General features: G+C 42.8%; 1 protein-coding gene across 3 annotated transcripts in view; it reads left to right on the forward strand.

Annotated features, from left to right (window-relative positions):
- Window positions 1-21015, forward strand: part of PAK6 (p21 (RAC1) activated kinase 6) — a 256971-nt gene that overhangs the window by 203433 nt on the left and 32523 nt on the right. For all 3 annotated transcript variants that reach the window (XM_077464862.1, XM_077464863.1, XM_077464864.1), the window contains 2 exons: window positions 3384-3604; window positions 10595-11209. In XM_077464862.1, the coding sequence (XP_077320988.1) occupies window positions 3401-3604; window positions 10595-11209 (819 nt within the window). In that variant the 5' untranslated portion in view covers window positions 3384-3400. The remainder of the gene's footprint in view (window positions 1-3383; window positions 3605-10594; window positions 11210-21015) is intronic.

Raw genomic sequence — 21015 nt, forward strand, 5'->3', positions numbered from 1 at the left:
TACACTAGCCTTTTTTCTATATACCCAGCCTCTCTGTATACACAGCCTCTCTGTATACAATAGCCACTCTGTATACACTAGCCTTTTTCCTATATACTCAGCCTCTCTGTATACCCAGCCTCTCTGTATACACTAGCCTTTTTTCTATATACCCAGCCTCTCTGTATGTAGTATTGGTGGTAGGTGGCATGGCAAGTGACAATCTGCATCTTGTGGCAGGTAATGTGACAAGCTCTCTGGTGACTCCAATATAAGAGGGAGGCTCTCTGGGGACCCTGATGTAATGGGGGGGGGGGGGGGGCTTTGCTGCTAGGGGCTCTAGCCCTAGATCTTTTGTAGACCTAGCAATGCCCCTGGTGAGGATTATATGCTCTATTATTCATTCACTGTTTCCATTGCACCACCCTCTCCTCCTGCTGTTCCCTGTCAGACGTTTAACCGCCTTACATCTCAGCACCTGAGGATGGGAGCAAGGCGGCGAATCATAGTATCACTCCGGTGGCCGGCACTTATAGAGTAGCGAGGCGGCATGATGTACATGCGCCCAGAAAATAAAGAAATGCTCCCTCCACTGTGCTCACTTCCTGGGCCCCTCAGCCTGATATTACAGGTGTTTCAATTCATTTGTTTTCCTAATTCTCTACACTCAGTACCCGAAAATGACAAAGTGAAAAAAATATTTTTAGAAATGTTTGCAAATGTATGAAAAAAAGAAAAAACTGAATATCAGTTTGGCATAAGTATTCAAACACTTGAAATTTAGCTCAGGTGCCTCCCATTTCTCTTGATCTTTGTACACCTTGACTGGAGTCCACCTGTGGTAAGTTATGTAAATTGATTGGACATGATTTGGAAAGGCATACACCTCTCTATAAAAGGCCTCTCAGCTGACCATGCATGTTATTTCAGAGCAAAAGCCATGAAGTCAAAAGAACTGCCTGCAGAGCTCAGAGACTATTTATTATTTTCATTATTATTATTATTATGTTATTGAAAGGCAAAGATCTGGGGAAGACTATGAAGAATTTCTGCTGCACTAAAGGTTCCCAAGAGCACAGTGGCCTCCATAATTCTTAAATGGAAGAATATATATAATATATATTATATTCTCATATTCATTCAATAAAACTTTTTTTATTCCCATATAGGGTTATGGTTATAATAAAATGTTCTTTACCAAGACTGCTCTTTTGTATACATCTCTCAGTCAGAGTCCCCAAAAAACTCCCCCCGTTTTGTTGCAACCCATAAAAGTAATACTGTGTTTTATATCCCACATATAGTGATTGGCCTCATTGATAGCCCCACCGACCAAACTTTCTCTCTTTTTGAGTTTGCAAAAATAGCACCTGAAGGGCTCTGACTTTGAGGAACAAGAACCTCTAGTCTGATGAAGATTGAACTGCTTGGCCCCAATTCCAAAATTTGTCTGGTGGAAACCAGGCACTGCTCATCACCTGCTCAAAACCATCCCAACAGTGAAGCATTGTGGTGACCGGATCATGCTGTGGGGGGGGGGGTCTTTTTCACCAGCAGGGACTGGGGGCTGATCGGGGTTGAGGGAAAGCTAAATGGAGAAAGGTACAGCAACATCCTTGATGAAAACCTGTTCCACAGCACTCAGGACCTAAGCCTGGGCTGAAGGTTCACCTTCCAACATAACGATCCTAAGCACACAACCAAGACAACGCAGGAGTGGGTTAGAGACAACTCTGTGAATACCCTAAAGTGGCCTAGCCAGAGCCCTGACTTTGAACCCTATGGAATATCCCCAGAGAGACCTGAAAATGGCTGTCCACTGACAGTCCCCATCCAACCTGACTTGAGAGGATTTGCAAAGAATGACAGAATTCATAAATTTAAAAATATCCACAATTCATAAAAGGTACACTCAAGTAATGGATAAATGAACAAATAAATACTCCCATACATTCCCTTAAGTGCTGTTAGACCTTCTTAGATTCTGGTAAGAGGCCCTGATATCCTTCTTGGTGGAGCACACTTTGGTAAACACTGGAGGCACAAGATTTTTCTGGGTATTTCCAGATGCACAAATGAAGCGCCTTTATCTTTCCAGCACTTTACTGCAATTGATTTTCCACTTTCTATGCATTTTATGAACTTTTTGGGAGTATTTATTTATTAATTTGTTTATCCATTATTATATTTCATGAATTGTGGATTTATTAATTGATGAATTCTGATGTGAGTGGTTTTATGCACTTTATTATATAAGATTTACTGTAGACGTGCCATGGAGCAAAGCAAAGTGAGCTCTTCACTATGGCCAGTCTTTACAAGTATTTTACCAGGGACTGTAGCGCACATTTTCAATTTAGGGTCCATTTCCACCAGATGGGTTTTTTCAACACGTGCCAATGCAAAGACCTGTGAAAAAAATGGTATGTGAATGGAAGCCATTCACACTGTCGAATTGGGCTGATATGCAATGATAAAGTAGATCAAGCCCTATTTTTTCAGTAAGATGCAACATGTATAACACATGTCAATGCAATGCCCATCAATGCACAAGCATCACAACAGACCAGCACAAGTTTTTATCCTCTATTATGCCGTAGACTAGGGGTAGGCGATCTCGACGCTCCTGCTGTGAGAAACTGCAAATACCATCATGCTCCAGCCTTTGGTTTGTCAGTCCTGCAATACCTCATTACATATGCAGTTTCCCCACAGCTGGAGTGCTAAGGTTGCCTACTCCTGTCTTATACCCTTTGCATTTTCCAGGAAATAAGCATGTTAAAGATTTAAGACAATGCAACATGCCAATGTACGTTGGTTAACATGTGCTCATCGAACATGTAGTGTGAATGAATCCTTAGTTTTGAGCTAATGGGTTGGATTGAAACACGTTCACATTCCTCTGGGTTTGTTTGGATATCCCAGATCACTTATCTTTTGTCGAATAAAGTACTGTGAAAGATTGCTATCACACTCAAGCTCTTTTCGTATTTATCCTTAAGCTTTGTACACACCACTAGTTTATTTTCGTACTAACAATCGGATGTTAATACAATCTCCCCTGCTGTTCTATTGTGTTCTGACAGGGGGATTGCCCCCCACCAGAACACTCCGGTCAGTGCTCTCAGCCATTGGTTGAGAGTGCTGATCGGGAGCCAGTCCGCAGACCTTTTTCGGTCATGAGCCTTTGACAAAAGATGGCTGACAAGCTGCCATATACACAGGGCCGAACGTTGGCCGGTTTCTATTGAACCGCCTGATGCTAGCTGACATTCGGCCCGTGTACTAGGCTTTAGTTATTAACAATAATTCAAGCAGGATTTTGTTTAGAACTGCTCAGATACATGCTATGTTATGATTTTAGAAAAATGTTTGCTCACCAACTATGCCTGTTTTTGCTTTAGCGTTTCAGTCTGAGATCATGTTTCGAAAAAAGAAAAAGAAACGACCGGAAATCTCTGCTCCTCTGAACTTTCAGCATCGTGTACATACCTCCTTTGATGCCAAGGAAGGGAAGTTTGTTGGCTTACCTCCACAATGGCAAAATGTGCTGGACACCCTTCGACGTCCCAAACCTGTAGTAGACCCTTCCAGGATCACTCCAGTACAGCTAAAGCCTATGAAGGTGAGTTGTGGGAATGGCATTTTCCAACATCGCTTTTCACAGCCTTCATAATTGTCAGATATCTCAAACAGTGTGTACTAGGTTTGTACAGGAGCTAAATTATTATGTTTGATACCTGGAAACCTAAACACATCATTAACTGCTATGCCATGTTTCAGCAAAAGTGAAGCTAACACTCTTAAATCGGCTTAATAAGATCCATCGTTTATAATTTTATCAATGTTTGAGAGGCTATAAGGATCATAAAAGACTTAAATACTCAAAATAGCTTTTACACAGAAAGGAATAGATTGACTTTTTGGGAAAATAATCATACTCGACACTTTTTTTTTTTTTTTTTTTTTTTTAACCACTGAAACCCAGGATGGTATAGTGTTTTTGTACATATTTGTGCATGTATGAATATGGCTGTTTTTTGCTACTTTTCAGTTTCAACAGTTAACACGTGTTGAATTTGAAAAAGACGGGGCCGTCCCAAACCATTGTTCATTTGATCCAGTGTAGAGATTTTGATTTATCTTGATGGGAAAAGCTATAGAAAATGCAGAAATGTTTGTTCAGTATCATTTTTGTCTTCCATAAGAAAAAAACAAACATTTTATATATAAATATATATGTATTATTATTATAATACAGATTTATATAGCGCCAACAGTTTACGCAGCGCTTTACAATGTATGGGGGGGGGGGACAACAACACAATTACAATACAGTTCAATACAAAGGTACGGGAGGGCCCTGCTCGTAGAGCTTACATTCTAAAGGGAGGGGGTGGTAGTACAAAAGTTAATAGCTGCAGAGAATGATTTGATCGGGTGGCTTGGGATCACTAGTTGTTAGGTGGGTGTAGAATAGGCTGAATACATGAGTTTTCAGGGATCTCCTAAAGGTGGACAGACTGGGGCAGGGAGTTCCAGAGGATGGGAGAGGCTCTGGAGAAGTCCTAAAGGTGAGCATGGGAGGAGGTAACAAGGGAGCTAGAGAGCAGGAGGTCTTGGGAGGAGTGAAGGGGACGATTTGGGTGATATCTGCAGATGAGGTTGGTTATGTAGATGGGGGCAATGTTGTGGATGGCTTTATATGTTATGGTTAGCATTTAGAATTTTACATGGTGGGGTAGGGGAAGCCAGTGAAGGGATTGGCAGAGAGGGGCGGCAGTCACGGATTGATTAGTGAGGTGTATTAGTCTAGCAGCAGGATTCATAATAGACTGAAGGGGGGATAACCTGTGTAAGGGTAGGCTATTAAGGAGAGAGTTGCAGTAGTCAAGCTGGGAAATAATAAAGGAGTGAATGAGTTGCTTTGTGGTGTCATTAGTCAGGAAGGGTCGAATTCTGGAGATATTGCGGAGGTTAAGGTGGCAGGATTTAGCCAGTGATTGGATGTGGGGGCTGAAGGAGAGGTCAGTCTCGAGGATTACACCCAGGACCCTGGCATGTGTGGAGGGACCAATGGTTGTGTTGATATTAACGGTGAAGTCACGGGGGGGGGGGGGATCGTGAAGGAGGAAATATAACGAGCTCAGTTTTAGAAAGATTGAGTTTGAGGAAGTGGTGTGACATCCATACTGATATGTCATTCAGTAAGTTTGAGATTCGTGAGGAGATCGAGGGGGTGAGTTAAAGAGTGGAGAGATAGATCTGTGTGTCGTAGACATAGAGGTGGTATTGGAAACCATGGGAGGTTATCAACTGGCTCAGGGAAGAGGTATAGAGCAAGAATAGGAGGGGCCCAAGGATGGAACCTTGGGGTACCCCAACAGAAAGGAAGGGGACCGGAGGAGATGGAGTTGTAAGTGACACTGAAAGTGCCCTGAGATAGGTAGGAGGAGAACCAGAATAAAGCAGAATCATGGAGGCCAAGGGAATGTAATTTGCTGAGGAGGAGCAGGTGGTCAACTGTGTCAAAGGCAGCAGAGAGGTCTAAAAGTATGAGTATGGAGTGGTGGCCATTAGTTTTAGCAGTTAGTAGGTCATTGGTGAGTTTTAGTAGGGCAGTTTCAATAGGATGTTGTGGGTGGAAGCCAGACTGTAGGGGGTCGAGAAGGTTGTTGTCCATGAGGTAGCGACTCATTTGGTCATGGACAAGGCGTTTGGTGAGCTTGGAGGCAAATGGGAGCAGGGAGATGGGTCTTAAGTTATTCAAACAGGTAGGGTCTAGTGAGGGTTTTATTTGAGTATGGGGGTAACCAGCGCATGTTTGAGCGGGCAAGGAAAGGTGCCGGAGGAGAGGGAGAGGTTGAAGATGTGGGTTAGGGAGTTGAGATCTCAACTCCCTACCACCAAAAGAAAGCTCTATTTGTGGGGAAAAAAAGGATGTAAATTTTGTTTTGGTGTAACATCGCACGGCTGCACAATTCTCAGTTAAAACGATGCAGTGACAAAGCGCAAAAAGTGCTCTGGTCAGGAAGGGGGTTAAATCTTCTGGGGCTGAAGCGATTAAGAAAGAACCCTGGGCCAGCCTATAATATCTTTTATCCTAATGAGAGATGGTATACTATAGTTACCAGTAAAGTGTGCCCTTTTAAAAGTAATATTAATAGTGTCCTAAAAGCAAGGCCTTGCACTGTCTTCACTGGCAAAGTCGGAGCTTAAAGAACAAAGATTCCTGACTGCAGCAAAGTGATGATGAACAATGCAAGATAGCAAATCCTGGTTGATGGCAATACTATTTGTAATCCAAGTGAACGTCACCTCTGCACAGTGTTGACAGTGTAGTACTTAGCAAGGCAGTGGGATATGTGGGCATAAACCCCCTTACTAATCCTGATAGACCATCAGCAGCCTTCTGTAAGGACCAACAAACAATTCTTCCTACTGTGGATGGGCAGACACAGTGGTCAGTCTGCTAACGCAGCAAACTGGCTGATTCTGCAGTGTTCAGCGCTGCTGCAGGGCATCCTTCTGCCAGTGACAATGGCTGGACTCGCTGGGGCGGGAGCGGTGGGCTGTGTGCCACGTGATAAGCCGCAATCTTCCTACACAGCGGTGGAGTGGTGCTCACACGATCAGTTTCAGGAAGCAAGAGATCGTGGGCCTGGTCAGTAGATCCCTTTATAGTCTCTCCCACAAGGCTTTTCTCTGTGCTCAGGATATGTCAGTGATTCGGGTCCAGCACTAGGGGGACATAGGAGAAAGCTAGAATAGTAATATGCAAGTCTGAAAAAGTCTGATAACCGTACTCAGCTCCCAGCTAATAAATAAATATATACCGTATTTTCCAGCGTATAAGACGACTTTTTAACCCATTAAAATCTTCTCAAAAGTCGGGGGTCGTCTTATAGGAAACTTCTGCGATCGCCGTGGAGGGAGCTCCAAAATACCGCGGCCGCCGTGACATCCGCCCTGTATGCAAGCTACAAGCTGCAGGCGTCTGGGATGCCGGAAAAAAGACATACAGCGGCAAAACACGCCTCTTTCACCCGTCTGGCCCGCCCTTCTATCCTATTACCATACCTTTTCTCTGACGAGCTTTCGCTCCTGAGGACTGGAGCGAAGAGGAGCAGGCGCGCATGCGCTAGTTCTAAGAGGCAGATGTACGGTAATAGGATACAAGGGCGGGCCAGACAAGTGAAAGGGGCGTGTTTTGCATTAGTCTTGGAGACAGGGAGGGCTGGGCAGGCAGGGAGAGCTTACCAGACTATCATTTGTTTAAAGCAACCAGCAAATCGCTGGTAAGGTGGCTGTTATACCACATACAGTACCAGTAAAATATCTACCGGTATACCTATACATACAGTGCACCAGTATCTACAGTACAGCAGTATCTACAGTACAGTACCAGAGGGGTAGTCTTATACGGAGAGTATATCCCAAACACTACATTTTAACTGGAAAAGTTGGGGGTCGTCTTATACGCCGGCAAATACGGTATATATATTTATATATACAAATATAGATTTATATATATTAGTCAAATCATACCTGATCATCTTCTTTTTTTTTTTATCAGATTTTATTTTTGAAATTTGAGCACCAACAAAAACAACCAAAAAACAATTATACAATTCAGGTCAAATCACTATTCCAAGCAATATCAATATTGAAACTGTTCCTAATCTTAAAAAAAAAATAAAGCCAACCAAAGCTTAATTAAATAAGGGTTACAAACCTTGAGTGCATACTTACAGGTATAGCGGTGTATATCATCTGAGAATCTGACATGTGGATGTGTGCCACCCACCAAGGGCAGATGACTGGACTCTTTGGTGCAAAGAATAATATCGACTGTCTGTTTTATAGATATAGTCGATATATTATAGATAGATAAAAAAATTCACAGGGAGGATATTTGCATTCAATGAAGTGTGTCCCTTATGCTGCTGAATGCTCTTAGTTGAAATCCTCTGACCCCCTTCTTCCTTATACTCCCAACAGATGTAATCTTGTGGTGCTGCAGGGGCTAATATGATCAACTGGACCTGTCACACACTAGTCAAGATTGATAGTTACATAGTAGGCGAGGTTGAAAAAATACATAAGCCCATCAAGTCCAACCTATGTGTGTTTTTATGTCCCGTGATGACTATACCTGCTTCTTTTCACCCCTCCCCCATTTACAGAAGATGTACTATAGCTTCCATCAATAAAAAGCAATCTATGAATGAAGGAGGCAAGCCTTTAATTCATTTGCTTGTCTTCTAGTTGTAGAGCGTGTATAGTATAGTACAGCTTCTGTGACAGAAAGAAGGGGGTGGAAAAGGCAGGAATAATAGGCAATTGTCAAAAGTGCCAGTGACAGGTCCAGCCAATTATGGTAACGCCCACAACACCTTTTAAAGTGGTTGCAAACCCACTAACTAAAGAAAAAAAAAAACCCTGCATGACAAAGGCATTAATGAGCTAGTATACATAGCATACTAGCTCATTATGAATTACTTACCTTAGATTGAAGCCCCCGCAGAGGTCCATATACACCACTCCGGCCGGCGACAACGCTCCTGGAGTTACTTCTGGGTATCACAGGCTCCGGCGCCGTGATTGGCCAGAGCCGCCGGTAACGGCACACTAACATGTAGATACAGGGTATATCTCCTAAACAGGTTTAGGAGATATCCGGTGTAGCTACAGGTAAGCCTTATTATAGGCTTACCTGTAGTAAAAAGTGGTTGTAAAGGGTTTACAACCACTTTAAGATCACATCTATGGTGGTATGGGGGACAGAGAACTTCAGATTTCAGCTAAGAGAGCAACCAGCATCACAAGGGAAACTTTGCATTGAATGTAACTACTGTTACTTTTTTACCTACCCATGGCTCTTATGAATGCATCTTCCCTCAATCTCCAAGAAATGATCACACTTGTTAGGGTGGCATGGGAAAGCTCAAAGCTCATAACTTGCCCCCCTTTTGCATCACATGTCTATTCAATTTAGACCCAACCTTTGTACTCTATTCCTTGATTCACAAGTTTTCCGATTTTGTACATGCTTAGAGGATCCTCAAGTTGTATCATTTTACTGTTTTTAATGTTGAGATATGTACTTATTTTCTGAGCTTGCAGGGGATGGGGATCTGATGGCACATACGGCATAGCTCAGAGAAGAGAGCTGAGTGTAATCTGAGACTAGAGTGGAGGGAATGAACACGCCATAGTGACAAAATATATAAATGCAGCTCTCACAAAGACCCATATTAGGTGACAAAAAACATATAGTCCATATAAACGAAAAAAATGTGTTTCACAACTAAATACAGTCCATATAAAACAAAAAAGGTGCTTCACAACTAATGTGCAAAATCGCAGGGAATGCTTCACATCTGGTGTGAAAAAAGCGCAGAGAAAAAAAAAAATTTCAGACGTACCAAGACACCCCAACATGTGTCCCCACTCACCAAATCACAATGACACCCAGCTTTTCAGTCTGGGAGTCAATACAGGCTTAGAACGATATCCAGAAAATGACACAGGATGGCAGGTTCACTGATGAGATGATAGATGATCCTTCAACGTAAATACTCAGCCATACAAAACAGGTACCCAGAAAGGAAGAAAAAAGGGGGACCAATAGTGAAGTATGCTAATTAAGCATATTTATTGCGCTAAAAGTGTATACTTACAAAAGTAAGCTAAAAACAGGCATTGAAATTGTAAGAAGATGCAGAAAACACCATTAGCGTTCCTACGAGACCGGAGCTCTTCACTATTGGTCCCCCCTTTTTTTTTTCTTCCTTTCTGAGTACCTGTTTTGTATCATCTCATCAGTGAACCTGCCATCCTGTGTCATTTTCTAGATATCTTTCTAAGCCTGTATTGACTCCCAGACTGAAAAGCTGGGTGTCATTGTGATATGGTGAGTGGGGACACGTGGGGGTCTCTTGGTACACCTGGAAAAAAAATTCTGCACTTTTTGCACACCAGATGTGAAGCATTCCCTGCGATTTTGCACATTAGTTGTGAAGCACCTTTTCGTTTTATATGGACTGTAGTTGTGAAACACATTTTTTTTTCGTTTATATGGACTGTTTTTTGTCACCAATTATGGGTCTTTGTTTGTGAGCGCTGTATTTATATATTTTGTCACTATGGTCAAGTGTTTAGCACTTTGTGTATAGCAGCTACATTCATTTTTTGACACCCATTTTTTACACCATCAGCACAAGTTTAAATATTTAGATGATATATTTTCCCAATGAACACACCACCCTCTACTCAGTCTTATTGGTAAAAAAGCACAACTAAAGCTGTCAATCACCTGCAGTGTGCTGGAGATCCCCTCCCCGCCCCCCTCAATCCCTTGGAGTCAGCATAGTCTCTCAGAAAAGACTCCTGCACATAGCAGAGGGGCCAAATTGCAGACAGAAATCACACTCAGTGCATTAGATTGAGGCAAGCAGCTGTCCCAATGCCCCCCCCCCCCCCTGCAGTTCACAAATAGGTGGCAGTTGTGTGGTGAGAGTGTGCTGTATTATGTGCCCTCGTTTTTGTAAATAGTAGACTGTGCATTTATTAATAATAGTTTAAAATAAAATACTTTTTGTTTTTTTAACAGACGGTTGTCCGTGGTAGTACCATCTGCTTGGAAGGATATATCTCAGGGATATTGAATGACATTCAAAAACTTTCTGCAAGCAGTTCCAACACCCTGAGAGGACGAAGCCCTTTGACGAGAAGGAGAGCTCAGTCTTTGGGAGTTCTAAGTGAGGAAAGGCTAAACAATGGACAGTATATTATTACAGAGCAGAACATATCGGACAAGTATGCCAATTATGTCAACTGTAATGGTAACTCTAAGGCTATCAGGCGACAGACTATGTGGCCTGATTACAAACCTTCAGAGGACAGCCCATCCAAACCCAATGGTCCTGTTTGCAAAGCAAAGTCTTTAGATCCTGGAGACTTTCAGGATACAGTGGATCATATTTCCCAGGCCAAAACAACACCTGACATTCTTCACAAGACCATTAGTGGAGGTCATAGCTTTGATGAAACCACACGTACACATACATCAACAAGGAGACAGTTATCCCATGAAACACTCCTAGAAGAAGGACCTGTGCCAAAACCCGCAGAGAACATTTCAAAACTTGAACATCTACAGAGTGGTTTCACATCCTCAGTTGATGGGAAGAGTTCAGAAGAGCCTATTCCAGCACAAAAGATAAAGGTTTGATTGTTTTCCTTACTACTTATACTTCTATTTACATTTTACCTGTAATAAACCTGGGCAATTCAAATTGAGCAAATGATGGAACATTCATCAGCATAGGTTACCTTTACAAAAAACTGAATGTAAAAATAATAGGTCAAAAGTATAGTAAGCTGAATCTATTTACAACTATTGACTTTCCCTGTATGTAAATGGTTAGTTTATCCCCTTCTACTTTCTAAGTCTTCTTCTTGGTTAATGAGGCCAGATTTCACATTAGAGAACCAATGACGAGGCTCTGGAGCAGAACTGGGTGGAGGTACTCTCAATGTTTAGAGGAAAAGCCAAGATTTGCATATCATTTTAGCTGCCACTAGCCCCGGGTCTACAGTTGAGTTTGACATGCTGTTTAAACTAAAATCAATCTCTCTTTATGCATGTTCTCATTGTATCCTTCATTTGAAATACTCAGTATATTTACTTTTAGAGAGTGGGACTCTAAAAGTGAACTTCCTTTATTTGTTCCCTTTTGGTCTGTTAAACTATTAAAAGCATTTTGTTCTTTATTTTGGATACATAAAAAAATATACTTATGCTCTGTACGGATGCTGACTGTTAATAATTACACGGTTCCCAGCTATCTCTGAGGACTAAAGAACACATCTATTTAACTAGATAGACTTGTGTCTTTTCTCAACCTAACTATGTAACACCTCCTCCCTATGGTATAGAGATGGGGAGAGGGGGAAGTGTTCTGTAGTCCCGTTCTATTGTGAAAATGCTGCTTCCCATAGATACAGTAAGATGAGTGGGCGTTGTCATCCTGCTGTTCCCCGCTGCCTGCCTCTAAAGCTCCATACACACTATCAGATTTTCTGCTGATTTTTTCCTTCAGATTTACCAACGCCATATAATATGAGGTCAAACCTTAGGAGTTTCAATTTGTATGCAATCAGGCCGGCCCTTGCACTACATGGTTTTGGTAAATCTGAAGACAAAAAATCAGCAGAAAATCTGATAGTGTGTATGGGGCGTAAAGTGGTTGTAAAGGTTTGTTTTTTATTTTCGAAATAGGTTCTTTTAAGTTAGTGCATTGTTGGTTCACTTACCTTTTCCTTCGATTTCCCTTCTAAATGTTTTTTTTCTTTCTTTTCTTTGTGTGAATTTCTCACTTCCTGTTCCTCCTCAGTAAGCTGTTCAGGCTGACTAAACACCGCTCGGATGATGGTGTGAAGTTTACTGAGGAGAAACAGGCAGTGAGAAATTCAGACAAAGAAAAAAAACCTTTAGAAGGGAAATCAAAGGAAACGGTAAGTGAACCAACAATGCACTAGCTTAAATGAACCTATTTAGAAAAAAATAAAAATTAACAAAAACGAACTGCACTCCTGCGATCCATAGGAGAAATACAGCCAAAATAGCTTTGACTAAAACTCCTCCTTTTAAAATAAAAAAACAAAAAAACAGAACACTAATGTAGCCACCACATCTAAGGACTGGTATGCAGCAATATCTATTAAATTTTTCCTCTTGGGTGTGAGTGCAATGGATTGTACACATTTTTGTGAAATTTCAAGTGTTTGTTTAGGGCAGCTCATTTTGGTCTGCCCTTTGTGCAAAAAAGTAATGAAAGTGCATGACCCTTTTAAAAAAGTGGTGCTGCACCATAACACATAATTACAATGTGATTTGGTGTGCGCGTTAGCAAGATGATGGGGATGCAATTAAGAATTAATGTCGCTACTGTGTGTCTGGAAGAGGGCTGGCCATTTTATATATAACAGGAGCAAAGTGTGCACCTAGCCTTAAGCTTGTTTTCAGTAAATCAGCCCACCTTCTTGCAGCTATCAACAAGAATGTACGCCAAGACTTAAACATTTTATTTGTGTAGACATGTTTTAGGGTTTTCTTACCTACAATAATGGTCACTTGCTGGTGTCTTCAAAAGGACAAAGGTATTTTGCTATGACTTAGAGCAATCATCCTCCAGGGCAATATTTTAGTAAGAAAGTTGTGAATATAAGCCAACATTGGTATACTGTTAAGATAATAAATATTTTGACCACAATATTTAAGTCAGTGTATAGAATTGATATTGATATATTGATTTACTTGTATATAAAAAAAGTAGTTGGCTGCAAAAAAGGGGTGTAGAAGTAGGTACGAGTAAGAAGTGAAAAATCATCCTTGACGATCTTTGCTTCCTCTGATTCGTGTCTGTGTACAGGGACATCTAGTATACAGTGATGGTCGAAATTGTTGGCACCCCAGAAATTTTTCCAGAAAATCAAGTATTTCTCACAGAAAAGTATTGCAGTAACGCATGCTTTGCTATACACATGTTTATTCCCTTTGTGTGTATTGGAACAAAACAAAAAAGGGAGGAAAAAAAAAGCAAATTCGACATAATGTCACACAAAAATCCAAAAATGGGCTGGTCAAATTTCTTGGGACCCTTAACTTAATATTTGGTTGCACACCCTTTGGAAAAAATAACTGAAATCAGTCGCTTCCTATAACCATCAATAAGCTTCTTACACCTCTCACCCGGAATTTTGGACCACTCTTCCTTTGCAAACTGCTCCAAGTCTCTCTTATTGGAAGGGCGCCTTTTCCAAACAGCAATTTTAAGATCTCTCCACAGGTGTTCAATGGGATTTAGATCTGGACTCATTGCTGGCCACTTTAGAACTCTCCAGTGCTTTGTTGCCATCCATTTCTGGGTGATTTTTGACATATGTTTGGGGTCATTGTCCTGCTGGAAGACCCAAGCTCTCGGACGCAAACCCAACTTTCTGACACTGGGCTCTACAGTGCGACCCAAAATCCTTTGGTAATCCTCAGATTTCATGATGCCTTGCACACATTCAAGGCACCCAGTGCCAGAGGCAGCAAAACAACCCCAAAACATCATTGAACTTCCACCATATTTCACTGTAGGTACTGTGTTCTTTTCTTTGTAGGCCTCATTCCATTTTCAGTAAACAGTAGAATGATGTGCTTTACCAAAAAGCTCTATCTTGGTCTCATCTGTCCACAAGACGTTTTCCCAGAAGGATTTTGGCTTACTCAAGTACATTTTGGCAAACTGTAGTCTTGCTTTTTCATGTCTGTGTCGGCAGTGGGGTGCTCCTGGGTCTCCTGCCATAGCGTTTCATTTAATTGAAATGTTGACGGATAGTTCCCGCTGACACTGATGCTCCGTGATCCTGCAGGACAGCTTAAATTTCTTTGAAACTTGTTTGGGGCTGCTTATCCACCATCCGGACTACCCTGGGTTGCAACCTTTCATCAATTTTTCTCTTCCGTCCATGCCCAGAGAGATTAGCTGAGAGGGGATGGAGTACGTCTCAATGCCGTGGGGATGGATTTATGGGCTTTGGGCTTACAGGATGGTATCCAGAGGGTTTTTATGGTGTGGCGGCGGGCACAAGTGTAAGGTGTCACACTTCTGCCGCTGTGGCGATTGGGGTCCTTGACAGGGGTTACAAAAATTAGGTATTTGATAAAATGGTGGTCAGTAAGTCCCAGAGGCGGTGTTTGCAGCTGGGGACAGAATCTAACTTGGAGGTACCACAGATTCCAAAAGTTTGGAAGATGGTGTTGGCAAGGATCTGTGATCATTTAATTTATATTAGAGCTGGAGCATTTAAGGAGGTTTATGTTTAAATATGTTTTTAAAAGTTAATAAAAGAGTTAAAAAAAGGCCAAGCGGCCATTTCAATCCAACACAGTGTCGGTGTCCTTACTGAGGAGAAAAGGGGGGTGTTTACAGGTAAATAATTGAGTTGGGGCAGTAAGTTATCTGAACTACCCTAGTCATGCATTAGAAAAGTCCAAAGTTGAAAATTGGTGAAGATTCCCTTCACCGTGAATAGTGAAATAAAACAGCCTATGCCTGGCCAATCCAAGCTGAGGTGACACCTAAGACCCCTTTCACACTGGAACGTTTTGCAGGCGCTATAGCGCTAAATAGCGCCTGGAAACTGCCCCAAAACAGCTGCTCCATGCACTCCAGTGTGAAAGCCCGAGGCGTGCGCTGGCAGGTCGTCAGAAAAAGTCCTGCCAGCAGCTTCTTTGGAGCGGTGAAGGAGAGGTGAACTCCCCGCTCCCCCAACGCTGCTCCCCATTGGAATCAATGGGGCAGCGCTGCGATACCGCCGGCAAAGTGCCGCTCCACCAGCATTTTGTGGGCGGATTTAACCCCTTTTTGCCAAAAAAAGTTTTATATATTATAAAAAAAAATTAACGTTTAAATTTGCATAAAATAAACAAAAATTATTTTTTCAAAAAATAAAGGAAAAACAAAAATGGTACATCTGTACTATATATATATATATATATATATATATATATATATATATATATATATATTATTATGCATACACACATACCTGATCGTCGTCAATAGATGTTCCTCTGGTGACACACTCTTCCTCATGTTGGTGTGCATGTGTGTCAGACTGGGTCATACTTTTTCTAGTAGAAGGTCAAATGTAGCAATGGACATGCGTGTGAAATTAAAAAAATTGTCAGGGTAGGTATGCAGCTGTACGTACATGTTGGAAAAATATCCTACTGACATTTGCTGTGCAATCAATGGATGGGTCCAATAGCGACAAACTCCGACTCTGGACCTCGCAAGCAATTTTCGGCGTCGTTCTAGCCTCAGCATTTCTTCACATATACTAATTATGGGATCCAAAGCAAAAAAAAAGCACAGAAATAGAGGCAAATACAAGTATATAGCTGCTCTGCTGATGCTACTCACTGTGGTCAAAATGGCTGAAATAGGTAAATAACAATGTTTTTGGAGCTTGGGGAGGGTCTTAATGAGGTTATCTTAATAAACGCTTCTAGACGCAAACGCGGTAAAAAATGCCGCTAAACACGCCATGCAAACCAGGCTTTTCTAAACGCTGGTTTCAAGTTCTTTCAGAGGAGTTTGCCCCAGCGTCCCGTGTACATGGAGCCTTAATGTTCTTCTACAAGAGACACATTTTCACTCTGCCCCGCTCCTTCCTGTTCCAACAGATATTTCAACAGATGGTTCCATAGTACTCACCCAACCCAGAAAGCCAAGGGGGAGTATCTATTGCCTTCCATAAGACACTCCCTATAGAAGTGCTTGTTCATCTCTGACCCTCAGGGAAGGTATGTTTTTGTGAAATTCATGTTATGGGGTACCTAATTTACGGCAGCTAACATTTACCTTCCAATTATTAATCAAGTGCCATCTGCGTTGAAGTATTTGAGGATTCTGTCAGGATTCATGGAGGGTAAGCTCATCTTGGGAGGGGATTTTAACACCCCTCTGGAACCACTTTTGGATTACTCCACCAGATACTCTTATATCTCATTACCCAAACTGAAGGCTTTAAAATGTTCATTCTATGATCTGCATCTTGTAGACGTTTGGAGGGTGTTGTACGCCACGTCCCGTAACTATACCCACTTCTCTCATGTACATCAGACTTATAGGCGCATAGACTACCTAATGAGTGACCACAGCTGTCTGGATTGGTCTCCTTAATGCGACATAGACTCAATGGTCTGGTCTGACCACTCTCCTATACACCTGGCGTTCTCGCTCCCCTCCACTCCGATTTAGGGAGTGGACATGGCGCTTGTTGCTTACGAATTCGGAGAGTGTGATGAAGGTTTCGGACACAATATCGAACTATTTTATTGACCACGCCTCAGATACAACATTGTTGCCCATTCAATGGGAAGCACTAAAAGCAGTTTTACGTGGAACCTTTATCCAATTGGGTACAAGTCTAAAAAAAGGAACATTCAGCTGCCATAATGGCTGCAATTCAAACACTTAGAAACTGAGCACAAACGATCCCTGACAGTGACAACGCAGGCGGACGTTTCCAAGGCATGATCACAACTCAAAGAAATATGAGACCTCCATATGCACATATTGTATGAAGATAAGCTCGCTTTCCACCAATATAAGTTTCGGGACAAATGTGGTAGATCATTGGCTCGCTCCCTACATTCAAATGTATCTTCCACTTTTGTGCCCCATATTCGGGGGGGGGGGGGGGCGCAGAGAGAATTGTTCTCCTCGCTCTCTAAGATGGCTGAGGAATTCAGGGACTTCTATCAATCCCTGTACAATATCCCTGTGACTCGATTGTGAGGTTCCTCTTCTACCGTGGCAGAAGACCAATTATCCTGTGTCTCAGAAACCGTGCTCCCTACTTTGGATGGTGACACCATTGCTGATCTGGAAACCCCTATGGCAGAGGATGAGGTTGCCAAAGCCATGGCGGGTACACCAATTGGAAAAAACTCAGGCCCTGATTGCTTCACTCCTAAGTTTTATAAACTTTTCGCTCCCCTTCTCACGCCCTTCCCAAATAAGATGTTCAACTGTTTGTCAGAGGGCTCAATATTTCTTCCACAAACACTCGAGGCTCACACATCCACCATCCCAAAGCCAAACAAGGACCCTACTCTATGCTCAAACTATAGGCTGATATCTTTGATTGATGTTGATTTGAAAGTCTTTGCTAAAAACCTAGAGAATAAGTTACAACCATTGTTGCCTGGGATAATACACTTAGAGCAGGTCGGCTTTGTGAGTGGCCATGAGGCTATGTACAATACCCTGAAGACCCTTCTTCTAACTAACTATGCCCGGGCCCATGATATTCCATTATACCTCTTAACAGTTGATGCAGTTCCTTTGACTATCCCTGCAACAAATGGCTTGGGAACTAATATAATAGCGAAAATAATGTCCCTTTACTCCTCTCCACCTGCTAGCATTAGACGGAATGGTTCACTATCTTTAGCCTTTTCTCTTTCTAAACAGGACGCAACAGGGATGCCCCTTGTCCCCCCTCCTTTATGTTCTAACTATGGAACATTTGGATATTGCTCTTCGTAACAATTTCTCTATCCAAGGCATAACAGTCAGGCCCACCCATACTAAACTCTCTCTCTTCGCAGATGATCTGCTCCTGTTCGTGATGCACCCACATACATCCTTGCCCTTTGTATCACAGGAGTTCCAGAAATTTGGAGCAGTTAGCAACAAATTGTAAAACCTTAACATATCCTACAAAGTCAGACCTACAAAGTCTATCGACTACTTTCTCCTTCAAAACTGGTTCCACTTCCATCAGGTATCTCGAAATTCAAGTACCAGCGATTGCATCCCAGCTCTTTTCCCAGAACTTTACCCCCCCTACTCCTTAGAACCCAAGCGGATTTATTTACTTGTGTGTCCAAATGGCTCTCATGGCTGGGTAGAGTGAATGCCCTGAAAATGGATGATCTCCCTTGGTTCTTGTATTTGTTTCAAATCATTCCTATACACATACCTAATTTATACTTCAGGAAACTACATCAGTTTTCCAAATTTATTTGGAATGCTGCCCGTCCCTGAATATGATATGAAACATTCTCTTCCAAAGGTTCAGGGGGAGGGGGGGTGGGCTGGAGCATATTAGATTGGTTTCACCACTCTTCAACCAAGCTTTGGGCTTACTTAAAAATCCACATGAACCCAATTGAACACTCTGTTCTCCCATGGACCTTGCCCATGCTCTGGGGGGGGTTCAGGCCTCCTCAATGACCTTACCCGTCAAACAATTCAGATCTGGGATTGCATGCTGTCCATAAAAGGCTTATCGAACCACATGGGGCCTATGACTCCCTTCTTTGGGACCCCGGCCTTTCCACCAGCTATGCATGTAACAAGATTCGGACCATGGTGAAAAGAAGATCAAAGGAGACTTGCCCAAGTCCTTCAAGCAGACACCACTTTAAGGACAGATACCCCGGCTGGTTCGACTTCCCAACACCCCATGCAGTGGCTTCAGAGACAACAGACTACTTCTTAGATCCGGACTTTCCATCCATTCCAGACATCCCTGCTGAACCAACAGGATTGGAAGAACTGCTAATGCAGACGGAACCTCCCATGCAGGCGGAACCTCCAACACATGTGGTATCTCAAATTTACTCCCCCTTACTCAATATCTCCTCTCCTGACCTTTACGGTGCCCTGGGAGGCAGAATTGCATCATTCTGACTCTCAAAAATGTTTTATCCTGACGCACAAACTATCCCTAGCCACTAAGACCCAGGAAAAAGGATTTAAACTGGTAATGAGATGGTACAGATGCCCATCGACTTTAAACAGTTTCAACTCGGCAGTAGCAGCTACCTGTTGGCGGTATCTTGGCTCCTGGGGTACCATGCTCCACATATGGTGGGAATGCCCCCCTGTGCAGGGGTATTGGTAACAGATCTTCAAACTATACTGCAAACTGATGGCGACTTCTATTCATCCTTCATCTGAGGTAGCTCTCTTAACTATGCTCCCTGTTAAATTCAAATCCATCGGGGGGAGTGGCCGGATGCGGAAGGTGTGGGAGGTGTGGAGACGGCGAGGTGATGTGAGGTGAATGACCCGCCGGCGGACTCTCTCCCTGTGCTCCGACGTCTAGTGTACCCTGGCTGGGAAGGCAGAGCGGCGAAGCGGCCCTATGCGAACGCTTGAGGAGCTCCGGAGAACTCATTGAGGTCGGAGACTTCCGAAGGTACCTGCGTATACCCGGAAACAGCCGGAGATTGCCGAGGCACGCCGAAGGCCGCCGAGAGAAGCCGAGGACTGTCTGAGAGTAGTGCAAAGACCGCGAGAGTACACCGAGACGCGGCACGGACGGCGGCGAGTTGAATATCGCTTTGAGAGACGCCCCAGCAGCTGAGCCCGGAGGAAGCTAGAAGGCTCCCGAGGTATGTGAAGTGGAGATGGGGGAGACCTGACAGAAAGCAGAGCGCTGAGCAGCTGGGACCAGGATTGGAGCAAGCACTTATTTTCCCTCCTGGTAGGAAAACTTTTGCTCTTATCTGTGGAAATAAGCTGTCTACTTGAGGAAACTCTTAAAGGATAACCCAGGCTGGCTAATATTTTTGTAACCCTGACTGGGAGGTACAATGACTGTGTGAATATCAGTGTTTTGATACACGGGCAAAAAGAATCCTGAAAGGACAGCTGCTTAAAGGTTAAATGTTATAAATGCTCCGCAGGCGCGGTATAATAACAAGACATTTGACGCATGCTCTCGCTGAAGGAAAACTGGTCTATATACACTCGGTTGACCCAGCACAGGGATTTACCCCCCCCCCCCCCCTCTTGTTATTTTTTAGCTGCTTTGAGCTATTATTCTATTACTACCCCCCACTTATTTTTTTTTTTTTTTTTTTTTTCCTCTTGGCCGTGCTGCTCCTTTTTTTTTTTTTTTTCTTTGAGGTCAGGCCTAGACTCTTTATACCAATCCTGAGCAATAAAGATGTCAAGGAGGAGAGGAGAGGATCAGGCACTGGAGGAGAATGAAGGGATACAACACGTCCGCTCCTCAAAAGAAAAAAATGCTCAGGTTGCGCGATCAGCTGCAGCAAAATTAGAACGGTATACCCCTACACCGGGTCAGTCTCCAATAAAGGGAGAGCAAACGGAACAACAAGCCCAGCCTACTCAAGTAAAAACACAACAGGGGGGATCAGTGGATAGAAAAAGCCAAGGTCCTTCAGGCTCAAAAATTGTAGCAGTACCCAGCTCAAAGAATGTAAGCAAACATCAAGGGACAACCCAAAATGAGACCGAAGTGGGTACTAAAGGTAATCCCCCTACTGTAGAGGAACCAACATTAAGAGAGGTCCTTCAAGCTGTTAATGCATGTAAAAACTCGCTGGGAGATCTATGTGGCCAATTTAAAAGTATGAAGGAGGAGTTACTATTGATTAGACAGGACATACATAACGCAGCGGAAAGAACGGCAGCATTAGAAATAAGGATA

This window comes from Lithobates pipiens, unplaced genomic scaffold, assembly GCF_037356315.1.
Source record: "Lithobates pipiens isolate NorthernLeopardFrog02 unplaced genomic scaffold, aLitPip1_a1.2 Scaffold_30, whole genome shotgun sequence".
Lineage (NCBI taxonomy): Eukaryota > Metazoa > Chordata > Amphibia > Anura > Ranidae > Lithobates > Lithobates pipiens.